Source organism: Pelodiscus sinensis, chromosome 20 (assembly GCF_049634645.1).
Source record: "Pelodiscus sinensis isolate JC-2024 chromosome 20, ASM4963464v1, whole genome shotgun sequence".
Taxonomy (NCBI): domain Eukaryota; kingdom Metazoa; phylum Chordata; order Testudines; family Trionychidae; genus Pelodiscus; species Pelodiscus sinensis.
This window is the reverse complement of record NC_134730.1, coordinates 11,222,571-11,237,875: the sequence shown is the minus strand read 5'-3', so window position 1 is coordinate 11,237,875 and position 15,305 is coordinate 11,222,571. Positions and strand designations below refer to the sequence as shown.

The 15,305-nt window shown below is 57.3% G+C and overlaps 1 protein-coding gene across 6 annotated transcripts in view; it reads right to left on the bottom strand.

The window, feature by feature from the left end:
* Nucleotides 1–3,395: 3,395 nt before the first annotated feature.
* The window catches only part of UNC13D (unc-13 homolog D), a 57,169-nt gene continuing 45,259 nt past the window's right edge, over nucleotides 3,396–15,305 (bottom strand). For all 6 annotated transcript variants that reach the window (XM_075903643.1, XM_075903640.1, XM_075903641.1 and 3 more), the window contains 8 exons: nucleotides 13,994–14,073; nucleotides 11,783–11,888; nucleotides 11,616–11,687; nucleotides 9,199–9,282; nucleotides 7,998–8,118; nucleotides 7,100–7,223; nucleotides 5,133–5,338; nucleotides 3,396–4,213 (listed from right to left, as the gene is read on the bottom strand). In XM_075903643.1, coding sequence (XP_075759758.1) covers nucleotides 4,107–4,213; nucleotides 5,133–5,338; nucleotides 7,100–7,223; nucleotides 7,998–8,118; nucleotides 9,199–9,282; nucleotides 11,616–11,687; nucleotides 11,783–11,888; nucleotides 13,994–14,073 — 900 coding nt within the window. In that variant the 3' untranslated portion in view covers nucleotides 3,396–4,106. The remainder of the gene's footprint in view (nucleotides 4,214–5,132; nucleotides 5,339–7,099; nucleotides 7,224–7,997; nucleotides 8,119–9,198; nucleotides 9,283–11,615; nucleotides 11,688–11,782; nucleotides 11,889–13,993; nucleotides 14,074–15,305) is intronic.

The window sequence follows — 15,305 nt, the reverse complement described above, 5'->3', positions numbered from 1 at the left end:
CAGCCGCGCAGCACACGCCTGCCCTTGCTGGGCCAATAATCACGCTGGTGCAGAACAGGCATGCTGCAAGCCCTGAGTGCGTGGCAGGCTGACCTTGACCAAAGGATGGGGGTGCAGGGGCTGCAGCGTGGCAGTGGGGTAGGTGCAAGAAGCTGGCTGCTGCTGCACTGACCCTGGAGGGGTTCCCAGCCTGGTTAAGGATCTTCTACCCAGAGTGCAAGCAGAATGTGAGTGCCCCTGCGGAGGGGCGAGGCAGGAGAGGGGGCATTACTGCCCACTTGGGCATTGCAGACACCAGTCTCACCCCAACAGGCCTCAGGAATGGCGCCAGGGAGCACTTGGGGGCAATGGCTGCCTGGGGCAGGGAAGGTCAATCCTTGTGTCTATTTGGGCACTCCCGTTGCCTCTGTCCCCCTTCTCCTAGGGCCCTCGGCTGACTCCAGTCCCCCCACCCATCAATGCTCACTTTCCCTCACATTCAAGGCCATCACAAGGGAGACATGGGGTAACCCCCCCCCTACCCCACAGGTCCACTCTTTCCTTAAGCTACTAAGCTCCACCTCCACCCCTGAGCAACCAGGGGGTCTGGTGTGGCAGCAGCAGGGGTTGCTTCCCCGCCCCCCCAGCAGTGGGCACCAGCATGTCCCAGCAGCCTGGAACAGTGCCCGCCCCGCTGCAGCACCCTGCTAGCCTGTTGCACCCACTTCTCCGTGGTGGCAGGCAGCTCTGTGCAGTGGGCTGGAGGGTGGTATAGCAGGGTGGAGCAGGCTGCTCCAGCTGCTGCTGTGGGAGGTGGCCCCTGCTGCCGCCAAGCCTGGACCCGTTTGGCCCAGACAGTTGGGGCAGCCCCCAAAAGTGCAGCACTTGGGGCAGCTGCCCCAAACCGTTTTGCTCACACGCTTTAGGCTGGGGTAGGGGACCGGAATGCTGCCGGGCTGGCACAGGGGTTGAGGGGGTCAGGGGATGTGCAGGGTGCCAGCTCTGGGCGGTTCAAGCTGGGGGAACGTGGCCAGAATGCCCAGCTCCTAAGCTCGAGGGTGGCCAGGCGGCTTTGCACGGGGCCCTGCCCCACAGGTGCCAGCCACTACAGTACCCAAGGGCCATGGTTCCTGGCCACTGCAGAGCCAGCGCGCAGGATGGGGGAGCACACAGAGCCTCCTGGCCACCCATGCGCGTAGGAGCCAGGGGACATGCGCCACGTGTGGGAGCCATGCAGCACGTGCGCGCTGCTGCTCCACAGCCCAGACTTAACAGCCTGGCTCCCTTTTCAACCGAGCGGTCTGGGCAGCAGCCAGGCGCCTGGCAGGCTGCGTCTCCATGCAGCAGGGCCTCTCTCAGTCACTGCCAGCTGCCGCCATCGCCATCGCCACATCCAGCAAGGTGGTGGCTGGTTTTCAAGCTTGTGAAATTCAGTCTCCAAGGCCTAGCACCAACCATGTCTGGCTGCGTGTGGCATCCACCTGGGTGCAAAAGGTCTCAGTACAGCAGCTTGAAAATGTTCGGGGGGTGGGGGGGGTCAGGGCTCCCACTGCCCTGCTGGTGCTACATGATGGCACCACAGGCCGGAACACGGCTGGCTGCGGGTGGCAAAATGGGGCTCGTCTGGGTTAGTGTTTTAAATAAATACGTAAGTCACAGTAACAACCAACACAGTGAAAGGCCTTGGACCCTATAGAACAAAACGTGTCCGTATGGTTGGGTTGGTGAGGGGTGTTTCTGCAGAGTTGGGCTGAGCATTCCTACATGGGACTTGTCAGAACTGTTGTGGCACTTTCGGGCCAATTGGAGACAAAAAAACATTAAAATGTCGGCCTGTTTCACGCACCTGTCGTGCTCACCATTGGTTCTGGGTAGTGAGACGCAACAGCCGAGTCATTTTAGCACCCACCACCACTGCTGTGGAGCGCATAACTCCTATACGCATGTATAGACTTTTGTCCCACCCGTGGCAGAGTTCCACAACTTACATTTCTCTTTATTGCTTTTGTCCCCTTGACCTGCAATCACAAACTTATTCCCTTGCAGTAGTCGCATCACTTCTTTTACAGGGGGGACAAGGGTTTGGCTTTTAAAGGCTGCAGATTTCTTTTCAATACCAATAGCTTATGTGTGAGAACCTTACAGTAGGATGAGTTGGCGTTTCCGTCCTCCCTTGTGAATACAGAATGGAGCTGTTCAGTGCTGAGTTGGAGCCAGTACTTAGGAGTGGGGCGGCTGGAGTAACAGGGCTGAGCTTACAGCACCCCACCCCTGCCGGCTAGTGTTCAAGAGAAGAGCAGCACAATGACTCGCTGACACCCCACTGCTCCTCCCCCCCCTCAGCCGTTGACCCAGTCACACGATGTCAATAGGTGCAGGCCCAGGCAGTCTCAGTCTCTGGGGAGCGCTGTCCCCAACGCCTGCTGTGGAGACTTGGAGCAACTCAGGCTCTGGCATGGGATGAGCTGAGACGCTGGGCCAGGGGCAGCGCCACAAGGGAAGGCACCTGGCTGGGCTCAGGGGGCCAGGTAGAGGGCTGGTTTAGGTTTCCCTTGTGGCTGCAGTAGCATGAAAAGTGCAGCACCATGCAAGCAGGGGGACCTGGCTGTCTCTACCCTGGGATGCAGCTGGCCCCTCAGCCAGTCTGTCCAGTAGCTAGTACACTGCTGGGCCATGCCAGGATGGGTCAGACTGCTGCCTAGCGCCCAGCAGTGCACAGAGGCTTTGCTGCTGAGAGGAGGCTGGCCAGCCCCAGGAATTATGCAGCAGCCGACAGTGAACTGGGGTGCACCCCTGTTTAGCTGTCCCTCCAGAGCTGTGGCCTCCGAAGGGCTGGATCCTGTTCAGAGCCCAGAGGCCAGGTGGAACTGTACTCTCAGTGGCAAAGGCTTAGTAAGCACCCTCTCCACTGCTCCTCTGAACCTCACCCTAACTTCATGGGCTTCTCCCCCCCCCCACACACACAACTGCTCCCTTCCTGCTGCCGTGTAGCTTGGGCCTACCTTATGTTAAGTACACACTAAGGCCCTGCTGTGCCACTGCAGGGAACTATGACACGGGGTGGAGAGAGGGTGGACACATCTCGAGGTAGTGACATTCGCTTAGAGGGGAATTTGTCTAAAGAAATGTTAATTTCTCTTCCCTTCCCAGAAATTCCTACTATGAGAAGTTCAGTTCCTTGTAATTAACTAAAACAGCAGAGAGAAGTAGGTGGAGATGTGGTCCCTTTAAGGCAAAGGGCACCTTCTCTGCACCTGGCTGCAGGAGCTAAGCGGACCGCAGCCCTTCCTGTCCCTGGCCCCCAGCCGAGGGCCCAGGCCTTGGCCAGAGCTGCACTCTCAGTTGGTGGGTTTGAATTCAGGGTGACACTGCTCAGTGAGCTGTGATTTGCGCTGGCACAGCACCCACAGTGGCTGCCCTGGGACCTGCATTTATTAAAGGACAGTGACAGCAGCTTTCCCGTGCTCGGCCTTTCAGCTCCTCTCCAACACTAGCGTAGTTCCACCTGCTCTGTGCTGCTTAGACAGCAATACCTGCACAGAAGCTAACAGCGGCTGCTGCTCCAGCAGGGCGAGCTGGATAGATTTCAACGTCCTGCTCCAATGGCTTTGGTTGCAGCTTGTTTTGGCCTCCTCCCGTCTTGCACCATGTGGTGAGCACAGTACAGCCGGGCAGCTGGGGCACATCACACACTCTGCTGGCACCTGATAGGCTGCTGCCTACGAGCTAGGGTTGCCGAGGCGGCGCTGTGACCCCATTGTCAGATGAGACCCTGTTCCATTCACCCGTAATGACAAACAGCGCTGAAGTGGAGAGACCGGCTGCCATTTCCTGTCAGCTGCCGCAGGGAAATGGATCCCACTTGAAGCCAAACTGCAGCCCGAGCTTCTGGTCTTCGTTCCACACCAGCTAGTGCTGAGAGCTGTCCCCTGCGGCTGCAATTCCACAGACGGCTGGGCTCGGAAATTGCCATGGCCTGGCTTAACCTCTGGGGCCTTGCTCTGCAGGAAGCCCCTTCCCTGCCACCGGGGCTGGGATTGGCTGGCGTTCTTTGTTACTGCTGCACAGCTGAGGCGAGGCCTGCTCCCCTGGGCTTGGCTCCGGGCCCAGCTCCTCACTGCCTGTTGTCACACACTCTCCTTGGACTGCTTCGCCCGCTGCTTGCGCAGCTTCACAAAGGCCTGCGCTTCCTTGTCTCCTTTCCTGGACTCCAGCAGCTTCAGGATTGGGTCTCCTGAGGCAAAGTGAGAGGCCGGGGTTAGAAAGGAAGGGAGCAGAGAGAGTGGGGTGTTCAGGCCCCTCTTCTTCCCCTTTCCAGGGATGCGCCTTCTGAGGAAACCCACATTCAGCTGCCAGGGCTGAGTCCAAGGGACAGCAACACACATGGCTGAGGGCAGGGCCGGCCCGAGGTATTCTGGTGCTCTGGGCACGGGCACGCGACGCCGCCCCCGGGTGCACGGTGCATGCGCGGCCTGGATACAGCCGCTGGTGCGCGGCCTGGGGCCCGCCCCTAGGGCTCACGGCACAAGCGCGGCCCAGTCCAGCCCGGCTGTTGCTGCTGGCGCGTGCGCCGGGCTGTGTAGGGCCCCTCAGCCATGGGGGGGAAGAGTGCTGCTGGCCAGCGCCGTGGGGATGTGGGCGGGCCGGCGCTGCAGGAGCCGGGCACGTGGCACCTGATGGCAGCTGTAAGGGACGCCACGCCATCGCGGCTCAGCTCGCCCATGCCTCCGTCTGGCCCTGGCTAAGGGGCTACAGACTCAGCCACAGCAGGGTTCAGGGCTGACCCAAGAGCTACAGCAGCCCCAGAGTGATACTGGAGTACAGACTCTCTCCGGTGCGCTCAGGGGCAAAGCCCCTGCATGTGCCCCATCTGCAATGGGGCTCCACTACCAGAAAGCAGAGACACCCCTGAGGCCAGCACGAAGCTGAGTCCATTCCCGAGGCTCAGCATAAGGAGGTGCTGGCTGGCTGTTGCACCCGGGAATGCCCGGCCAGGAGCAGTGCTCGTTACTGGACTGTTGGGTGACACAGCTGGGGCGCTGCCAGACACACAGACTCACGGCACTAGCCCAAGGTGGCGGAGTGAGGGAAGCAGGCCCAGGGCAGGAAGGAAGGTGGGGACAGGGAGCAGCTAGTGACAAAGCCAAGGATACCAGTGGGTTTGGGGTGCATCAACGGTAGCCGAGTCTGGGGCACCCGGCCTGCATCAGCCACTTCTTCCTCCCCGGTCAGGCCTGGCACGTCGCAAAGGGGGAAGAAGGCTTCTCCTTCCAAGTCATTGGCTCCCACTGTGTCATAGTCGAACACCGTGAGCAGCAGGCAGGCGCCGTCCTGCTGGCATTTCTCAGGAGGGACCAGACTGCAGAGAAGAGACAGGCACAGGCCTTCTCAGACACACCATGGCACAGGCCCAGCCCCCGCCCTGGGTGCAACAGATGGAGACTCTGCCGGGTCCAAGCAAGGGGCTCAGAGCCTGTTGGAGCCCCAATACTATGGTGATGGGCACTCTGGTGACTACAGCAGCAAAATCTAGCTGGCAGTGAAGGGGACAAACTCGAGTCCCCTTAGCATCTGGGGAGAGGAAGCCAAATGGGAGTTATTTATAGTGCCAGATCCCCTAGGAGTCACAGCCATAGGCCAGGACCCCAGTGCACTAGCTGCTGTTAGGGATGTTACATTTTGATTATTGACTAATAGAACAGTCGATGCATTTTACATCAACTATTCGATTAGTCGATAGGGCGCCTCCGCCTTTGAAGTGTAAGCCACAGCCCTAGGGCTGTTGCTACTTTTCAAAGGCGAAAGTGCTGTGGGGAGCACAGGGCCAGCAGGGCAGACCCCCACTGGCCCTGTGCTCCCTGCGGCATTTCAAAATGGCAGCATCGCATAGCGCCTGGGGCCAGCTGGAGACTCCTCCGCTGACCCCAGGCTCCCTGCAGCACTGCCGCTTTGAAACGCCACTGGCATCAGGCTCCAGGTGGCATTTCAAAGCGGCAGCACCACATGGAGCCCAGGGTCAGTTGGGGAGTCCCCAGCTGATCCTGGGCTCCATGCGGTGCTGCTGCTTTGAAATGCTGCGTGCAGCCTGGAGACACCCCAGCTGGCCCCGGGCGGCACGTGGTGTTTCAAAGCAGCAGCGTCGCATGAAGCCCGGGATCTGGCCCCAGGCTCCACACGGCGTTGCCACTTTGAAGCGTCCCATCCTCTTCTCCCCCTTGCTGCCTCTATCAGACAGATGCAGCAAGGGAGGGGGGAAAGCGACTAGTTGACTAGCCTGTCGACTATCCTATAAGCATTTTCTTGTCGACTAGTCGTTCACATCACTAGCTGCTGTACTAACTCAGAGACATTACTGCCCCCCAAACTTCCAAGAGTATTTAACAATACTCCCGGCACTGGGTACCACCCATGGTTCAATGTGTCCCCCCCATCCTCACCCCTCCGTCATGGTGCTTTGGTGTAGCCTCTAAGCAGGCAGCCAAGGGCTTGGCGCAGCGCTGGCAGGCAGCCCCAGCATTCCACACTAGCAGATTCTGGCCCAGCCCACCGAGAGACACACGAGCACTGTGAGCTGTGCGCAGTAGGAAGGGCCCAGTGCTCTGCTCCAGGCTGGGTTGGGCTCGCCCTGCTCAGTGGGGCTCTGCACACACAAGCCTGCATTTTAGCCCAGGACTACACTAATCCCGTCTGAAATGCATGTGGCTCTCCCCCAGTGCAGGAGCTGCACCCTGACAAGCAAGGGAGAAAGCAGATCCCATTGGGAAGGGAAGGCCTGGCCACTGGGTGGGGTCAGGCTGTCTGCGGGGGCCCTCTGCCACTCACTCTCACATGGGGAGCAGGGGTTGGGCAGCAGGAATGTACAAAAGGAATAAAAATTAACCGTTCCTGGGGTGGCCGGCTCCCAGCCTGCAAGGCTGCTGGCTCCTGGCCCTGCAGGGCTGCCGGTGCTCCCAGCCACTCAGGACTGGCGAAGCTGCAGGCTAGGAGCCTGCTGGGGCTGCCAGGGCTCCCAGCCCCATGGGGCTTCCGGCACCAGTAACAGTAGCCAATAAGCATCCCCTTCTCGGTTAACCAGTTACCTCCCTATTGGGCAGTAGCAAGGGTGGCGGCCCATACGTACAATTCAAAGGCCTCGTCGAACAGAGGGTGGAGCTCGTTCTTCTGGCACTGCGTCGTGCGCGCCACCACCTCGGGGAACATGTGTCGCGGCTCCAGGGTCAGCTGGACAAAGGGGTCACTGGAGCCTAGCGGGTGGAAGGGAGACAGTACAAGGCTTCTGTGGGGATCCCCTCGGCTTCCAAGGATCAGTGCCGTGCCGGATTGTTTATGCCGCCCCTCCCCCCCATGCAACGTGCTCCCAGGGCACAAGGGGGCAGAGGACGGGACTGGTTTGCCGTTCAATTTCCCCTCCACGAACCTGGCTGGGGGCAAGTGCCCATTGGCATCTGGACTCTTCAAATCAACGGGCTTAAGCGGGGGATGAGGAGGGCGGTTCTCAGCTAATGTGCTTGCCACTGCTTTCAAGTGACGCAACAGTGACCTCTTCTGGACAGCTGCATGATTTACACCCTTCCCTAGAGGCCCCACTCCGGGATGAGGTGGTGTGGGCACGTGGTTCAGGGGGATGCTCCGGTCTGAGGCCTCCCCACACTTGCTCTGTGTGTGCGCCGCATGCTATCAGGAGTGGAGACAACCCGGGATCAGTTCTATGAAGCGAGCCAGACGCCACCTCCCTGCTCAGTCTGCTGGGCTCTGTGCTAAGCTTGTCTCACGGCCACCGCTCCTGGCATATCGAACGGGGGATTTCAAGGCCACCTAACTTCCCTGGGATACGAGGCGCACAGCTCAGCGCTGGGCACTGCTGACTGGAAAGGGGCCTGGCGAGGCCACCTGCCAGTGGTACTGGCACTGCGCAGACTCACTGCTGTACCCCACTCTGGTGCCACCAGCTTGGAGGCTGCGCTGGACCCCCTAGTGGCACCTTCGGGCTGACGTTCCCGCGGCCCAAGGGATCTCACCGTTGGAGTCCAGGGGGATGAGGTTCACAGCGTTGAGCACTTCAATGCGGAGCTTTTGTTCCGAGGGGCGGTAAAGAGCTTTAATGGTCACTGCCCCGTACTTCTCTGAGTCGATCTCCAGCTGGGCACCAGGAGAACAGAAACAAGAGGCCTCCAGTTATGTCCCATCACTTGCTCTGCCAGTAGGGGAGCACAGGGCTGTTTATCAGGGTGCAGAGCCCAGAGCCAGGCTCACCGCATGAAGTAAATCCCAACACTTCGGTATGGGGGCCGGGGATGGGCAGATGGACATAGCAGTGACTCTCCCCTCACACCTCCTCTGCTAAACTCCAATCACCTGCCCTTCCCCATGTCCTCCCTGGGATGAAGGAGCAGCACCTTCTCCATCCCCAGTGGATCCTGCCCCCTGCACTGTGGGAGTGAAGGATAGGAAGATGTCCTGCTTTGATTAGGAAGGGCTGTAGACAGGTCCTGGATTGTTGACTGTTAGTGTAACGCCAACAGGCGGAATCGAACCTGGGGCCTTTGGAGCTTAGTGCATGAACCTCTATCCACATGAGCTAAAAGCCAGCTGCTTACTACTAGCCAAGGCTGTAGAGTAGATGCGTCCTCTCTGTACATGGTCTAGATGCGGCAATGCACCACACCCAGCAGGTGAGGGGGGTTACATCAAAATAGGTCTACAATGCAATAAAACACTCATGGTGGCCCACAAAGGGGGAGGGGGCCCAAGCCTGCCGGTTTACACTGCCGTTTTATAGCCCCACAGCCTGGGCCTTGCGAGCCAATCAACTGACACAGGCAGTTGCAGGTGTTTGATTGCAGCGCAGATGCGCCCCTAGAACACCATGTAACAGTCAGGCCCAGTTTATAGAAGGAAAGCCACACAGAGGGCTGTGCTTTGTAAAGGGCCCATTCAGTGCAACAACAGTAAGTCTACTCACTGTCACGGGCCTGCAGGGGGGAACTGGCTGCTTTATTTAACTGCATCCCAATGCAGGGAAGGGGAGTCCCATTGGCTAACGGGACGTGGATGGGTGGCCGAGGGTGATGCATGGCTCTAGCCCATTACTCACTACATAGCTCAGTTAACCCTATCACGACCACTTTCCTACCTGTGACAGTGGAGGACTGAAGGGAGGGGCTGGCCCAACGGGAGTGAGCAGGGTAATGGGGCTTTACTGGGCAAGCAGGCTCTCACCTGCTCCCGGATTCTCTCATTGAAGTATTGCTGGATGAGCGTTCTGCTTGGGGCGGATCGGAGCTCCAGCTCTTTCTCTAGATCCTGAAAGATGGGGGCGGGGGGAAGAGGAGAATGCATCCAGTCAGGCATTCAGGCCAGCAGAGATCAACTCTCACCTCTGCTCTCTCAGACCTGAACTTCAACTCCCCGAGATGGGGAGCAGCAGCAGAAAGAAGCCACCAGGAGGCTTGGGGTCAGAGGGGACCGTCCCTTCCCATCACCCTGCAGGAGCAGACAGCCCCAGAAGCCTTAGCAGGCTCAGTGGTGCCTGCCCCCCCGCCCACCACCGTGGGAACATTTCAGCAGAAACATTGCAACAGGAGAACGGCCAGACAGGGTCAGACCAACAGCAGCCAGTACCAGCGGGAATGAAGAGAATGGGCAGTCATTGAGTGATGCATCCACTGTCACCCAATCCCAGCTTCTGGCAGCTGGAGGTTTAGGGACACCCGGAGCATGGGGTTGCACCCCTGGCTAACAGCCACTGATAATGCCATTTCATGAGCTTATCTAAGTCTTTTCTGAACCCTGGCTCAGCCGTGCCAGCAAGTTCCACTGGGCAACTGCCTGTTGGGAAGAAACACTTTGTCTGAAACCTGCTGCATCCTGACTGCACAGAACGACACGTTTCTTGTGCTAAGTAACACTTCCCGAGTCACTCTCTCCAAGCCATTTATGATTGTATAGACCTCGATCATATCCACCACTGGCCTCTTTTCGAACAGTTCCAATATTTCATCTCTCCACATATGGAAGCTGTTCCATACCCCTAATCACTGTTACCCTTCTCGGTACTTTTTCCAATTCTACTACATCTTTTTTGAGATGGGGAGACCAGAACTCCATGAGATATTCAAGGTGCGGCATTTTCTTTCCTAACAGTTCCTCCCATGCTGTTAGCTATCCTGACTGCCACATTGAGCAGATGTTTTCAGAGACCTATCCGCAATGACTCCAAGATCTCGAGTGGTAACAGTTAATTTATACTCCAACATTTTGTCTGTATAATTGGGACTATGTTGTTTTCCCAATGCGCATTACTTTGTATTTATCAGTGTTGCCATTTTTTTGCTCTGTCACCTGGTTCTGTGAGATTCCGCTGTGACTCCTGGCAGTCAGCTTTGGACTTAACTATCTTTAGTAATTTTGTATAATCTACAAACTTTGCCACCTCAGGGTTTGGCTAGACTGCTTTCCTCTTCCAAAAGAGGAAATGCAAATGAAGCGCTGATTAGCATTTTCTCATGCTTCATTTGCATATCATTTTTTCAGAAAAGGTTTTTGCACAGAAATAAGCAGTCTAGACATGGCTTTTTTGCACAAAACCCCCCGTTTTTCGAAAGAACCTGTAAACCTCATTTTTTGATAAAGGTAAAAAAGCCACATCTAATCTGCTTGTTTTTGTGCAAAAACCTCAGTGGCTATTGCCTTTTCCTGATCACTTATGAATGTGTAGAACAGTACGGGTGCCCATACAGATCTTGGGGTGACTCTGCTATTCACCTCTCTCCATTGTGAAAACTGACCCTTTGTTTCCTATCTTCTAACCAGTCACTGATCCAGGAGAGGACCTTGCCTCTAATCCCGCGACTCCCTACGTTGCTTAAGAGCCTGGGTGAGGGGCCTTGTCCCTGGCTCACCCTTGTCCACCTGCTCACTGATCCCCTCAAAGGATTCTAACAGACCGGTGAGGCCTGGTATCCCTTGACAAAAGCTGGGTTGGCTCTTCCCCAGTGTACTGTGTCCATCTGTGCATCAGATAATTCTGCTCTCCAGTATTTCACCCAATTTGCCTGGTACTGAAGTTAGACTTACTGGGCTGTAACCACCAGGATCACCTCTGGAGCCTCTTTAACCGACTGGCATTACATTAGCTACTCTCCAGTCTCCTGGGACAGGGGCTGATTTAAGCAACAGACTAACTATCCCGATTAGCAGTTCTGCGATTTTATATCTGAGCCCCTTCAGAACTCTTGGGATAACAGCACCCTACCCCGGTGACTTATCCCCATATAACTCATCGAGTAATTCCCCCACTGACACCTCAGTCTGGGACAGTTCCTCAGACATGTGACCTAGTTCTGGGATTCTACAATTCTAAAAAGAACGGCTCGGGGGGGGGGGGGATCTCCCTCATCCTCCACAGCAAAGACTGACCCCAAGAATCCATTTAGCTTCCCCACGATGGCCTCCAGTCCTTGCAGATATCACCCTGGGGCGGAGGCTGTACTGTGAGCGCTAGCCCTAGCGATTTACTAGGGCGGGCAATTACAGCTTGGGACTCCAGCAGCTTTGTGCACATGCAGGCTTCCCCGCATTGGTCCCCTTGGCTGGGAGATCACTCTGCTACGGCGGCAGGTGCGGTAGCATCTTACCATGAATTCCGCAGTGTGCAGGGCGTTCGTCGGCAGCCCGCAGCCCTCGGCGTGGAAGCAGAGCTCCAGGCTCTATGGGAACCAGAGAGGAGTGAATAGCTAGTTGTTATGCAGAGACCCCCAAAGCCAGGCCTCTGCCCCAGGCTCTGCTGCCGGGTGCCACCTACCTGCAAGGCAAACTGCAGCTTCCTGTAGTACCTGGAGGAGCTGAACTGCTGTTTTGCTGCAGCTGTCAGGACACTCAGGATGTGGTTCCAGAGCAGATCCAGGAGGCTGAGACGGGCGAGGGAAAGGCAGAGAACAGATTGCAGCTCACAGGCAGTTCTGGCAGGGCCAGCCCAGCCCAGCTGATACCATCAGTCCTTGGACAGGAAAACGTCGGACCCTAATTTCTCAGTAAACACATGATGCTACTGGACTTGGCTAAGCTCTGAGCAAAGAGAAGCCCAGACCAGAAGGGAGGAGGGGAAGTGAAACCTGGCAGGCTGTCCTGAGACCTACTTCCATCGCAAGAGGAGCGCAGGCTTGTTCCACTGCAGTAGAACAGGACTCATCTACTGCAGTAATAGCCCGTGCACTGCAAACCAGGGGAGGGCTCAGCTCATGGACTTGAAGGTCAAAAGGGACCATAATGATCATCCGGTCTGAGCAGCACATTGCAGGCCACACAATCTCTCACCCACTCAATGGGGCTGGCACAATTTTTAGGGTGGAGATGTTGAGTTATGCCTCCTCCCCCACACACACACCTGTTTTGTGCCCCTCTGACAGCTGTCAACTGTCCTGGACCGGAACAACCGGACACCATTCATGGCAATGGCATCCAGTCCATACGTTCTGGGACAGCTGGTAACCGTGGCCCATCATCGCCCACAGAGGAGCCACAGCTGGGGCAATTGCCAGGACCAGATGTGGGATACTGGGTGGCAGCAGAGCCTCTAGGGCCAGTGGCCTGGACCCAGGGGTTGGCAGGGCCGGCGGGCTGTGGAGCGATGGGACCCTGAGAGCTGGCAGAGCTTGTGAGGTCAGCAGGTGGCAGCAAAGTCAGTAAGAATATGGAGGCCAACAGGGTCTGCCAGGCCAGGACCTGGATCTGGTGAAGCCGGCGGCAGGTTGGCGGGGGGGCTGTCCCCCAGGCATGGGGAGGCTGGGTGCAAACCCTGCGGAGAGGCACAGCACCCCCTCCCACACACACCCATAATTTCTATGCCTGTGTACCAAGTCCTGAGAAACTCCTGATCTTTGGCTGAGTTACTGAAGCCCACAGATCATGGTTTAGTGACTTCAGGTTACAGAGAATTCACCATTTACACTTGTTTAAACCAGCAAGTGACCCATGCCCCATACTACAAAGAGAGGCAAAACACCCCAGGTCTCTGTCAATCTGACCCGAGGGAAAATCCCTTCCCAACCCCAAATACGGTGATCAGTTAGGCCCTGTGCTTGTGGCCAAAATACACCAGCCAGACATCTGGGAAAGCATCCTCTGCAGTAACTCAGAGCCCTCCCTATCTGGCACCTCATCTCCTGCTGCTGGGGCTATTTGCTGCTGGCAGTCGCAAATCGGGACAGTCCCATCACACCAGCCCCTCCGTGAACTTCTCAAGCTCAGCCTTCAAGCCCGTTAGGTTTTTTGCCTCCTACTGCTCCCCTGGGAAGGCTCTTCCAGAACTTGGCTCCCCTGAGGGTTAGAAATTTTTGCCTAATTTCAAGCCTAAACCTGTTGGGGGCCAGTTTATATCCAAACCTAGGCATGAAGTTCAGACAGATCCCCATAAACATGTCTCAGGAGAATATTCAGGCGGGAAGTGATGGTAAGTGGGGAGGTAGAGTCTATCCCTCCAGCCTATGCTGAACCGATGGCTCAGGCCAGTGCAGAAAGCACCATGATGCTAGAGATTGCACCTGGGCGTATAGACGTCAAACAGAGGCCCTAGGCATATCCCAGGATACTCCTCACGGGTGCAGGGCTGTTTCCTGTGTGATAAGCTGGCTGGGACTCAGGGGTTAGTGTGTTCTTTCTGCCTGAAACCCCCCTCAAAGGGCCTACTGGCTGTAGTGTTTCTGGGCTAGACAGGCTGCCGCATTCCACCCCAGATGCGGCTGCATTTCAGCAGTGGGTAAAGGATCTCTGCAGATGCGCTCCACAGAGCGTTTTGGGATCTTCGGGGACAGAAGGTTCTCTAGAAAGTAGCATAGTTAATGGGAGGACAGAGAAGTGGCAGCAGCAGAGAAAGCACCTTACGGGGGCTGCTGTGTGCAGCCAGCCACGACTGCAGGGAGCCCGGTGGTCCAGTCCACAGTACCAGACTCTAGGCTCCCCCCTTGCCCACACCCAACCCACGTCTGCCACCTGTGACCCCAACACCGTGGCTCACCAATTAAAGTTCTCCTGGACCAGATGCTGGTTCATGTACTGCAGCTCCAACTCCAGGAACTTCATTAGGGGAATTACGGACTGTGGAGAGGAAAGAGAGTCAGGAAACTTAATGGGGAAGGGGTTTCCCAGGCCTTGCCTCCATCTGAAATATCTCTGCCAAGCAGCTCCCAAGCCCTTTGGGCCCCTCTGCTGTTTCCCAGCCTTAGAGCTCTGCTTTGCCAGCCCTGCACCTCCCACGCTCTGTGCCCACCTGACTGCTCCAGGGAGGCTTGGAAGTGCATATTTGGCTCTTGTTTTGGAGAGAGCTCATGAGCCTTTGGACTGGGTGTGTCAAGGAAGCAGCAGACACTGATGGGGACCCTGGGAATGGTATTCCCCTCATGTCTGGATTCTCCCCATGGTATCTGGGCTACACAGAGCGTATAGCTGGATCGGTGACAGTCACAGACCTACCTGACTGCTCCCCCCCCCCCAACCTACCAGTGACACACCAACCCCCACAATCCCATCCTATAGCTCTCCTGACCAGCCCCTCTTGGCTCCCAAAGCTGCACTTCGATTGCTCCATCTGGCTTCCCAGTCACTGAGGGTGTGGGTGTGTGCAGGCACGAGCATGTGCGCCCCCTGTGATCTCTCAAAAACATGGGGAGGGGAGTGGGGACGAGGTGGAGAGTTACAGGCAGGAGCCAGCAGGGGGTGCTGAGAGTCCAGCAAGGGAGGGCCCTAATAGGCCACTTCCGCTTGTTAGGTGAGGAAGGGCCAGGACTAGGGTGTCCAGGGATCTGGTTTTCCACCAGCACGATGGCTCCACGAGGGGCCCTGGTGGCTCTGGTCAGCACCACTGATCAGGCTGTTAAAAGTCTGGTTGCAGGGCGGGCAGGCTCCACGTGGCTCCTGGAAGTGGCGGCATGTACGTCCGACCCTCCCAGGAGGCTTCGCGGCTGCCCCCACCGAGGCCCAGGAACATGGCCAATGGGAGGTGAGCTGGCAGCATGTAGTGCAGAGCCACCTGGCTGCGCCTTCGCCTAAGAGCCGGATGGACACGCGGCTACTTCCAGGCGCTGGCTGAGGTCAGGCCTACCCGGAGCCTGCACCCCTCCCCCGCCTTGCACCCCAGCTCCCAGCCCAGAACCTCCTCCTGAACCCCAACTCCTTCCTGGACCCAAACCTCCTCTGCACCCCAACTCCCTGCCCCCCACCTGGAGCCCCCCTCAGACACCACAATTCCCTCATGCCTGCCCCCACCCCAGAGCACGCCCCCCCCCCTCATCAGAGTCTGCATACCAACCCCTGCCCTGCCAGCCCAGTGA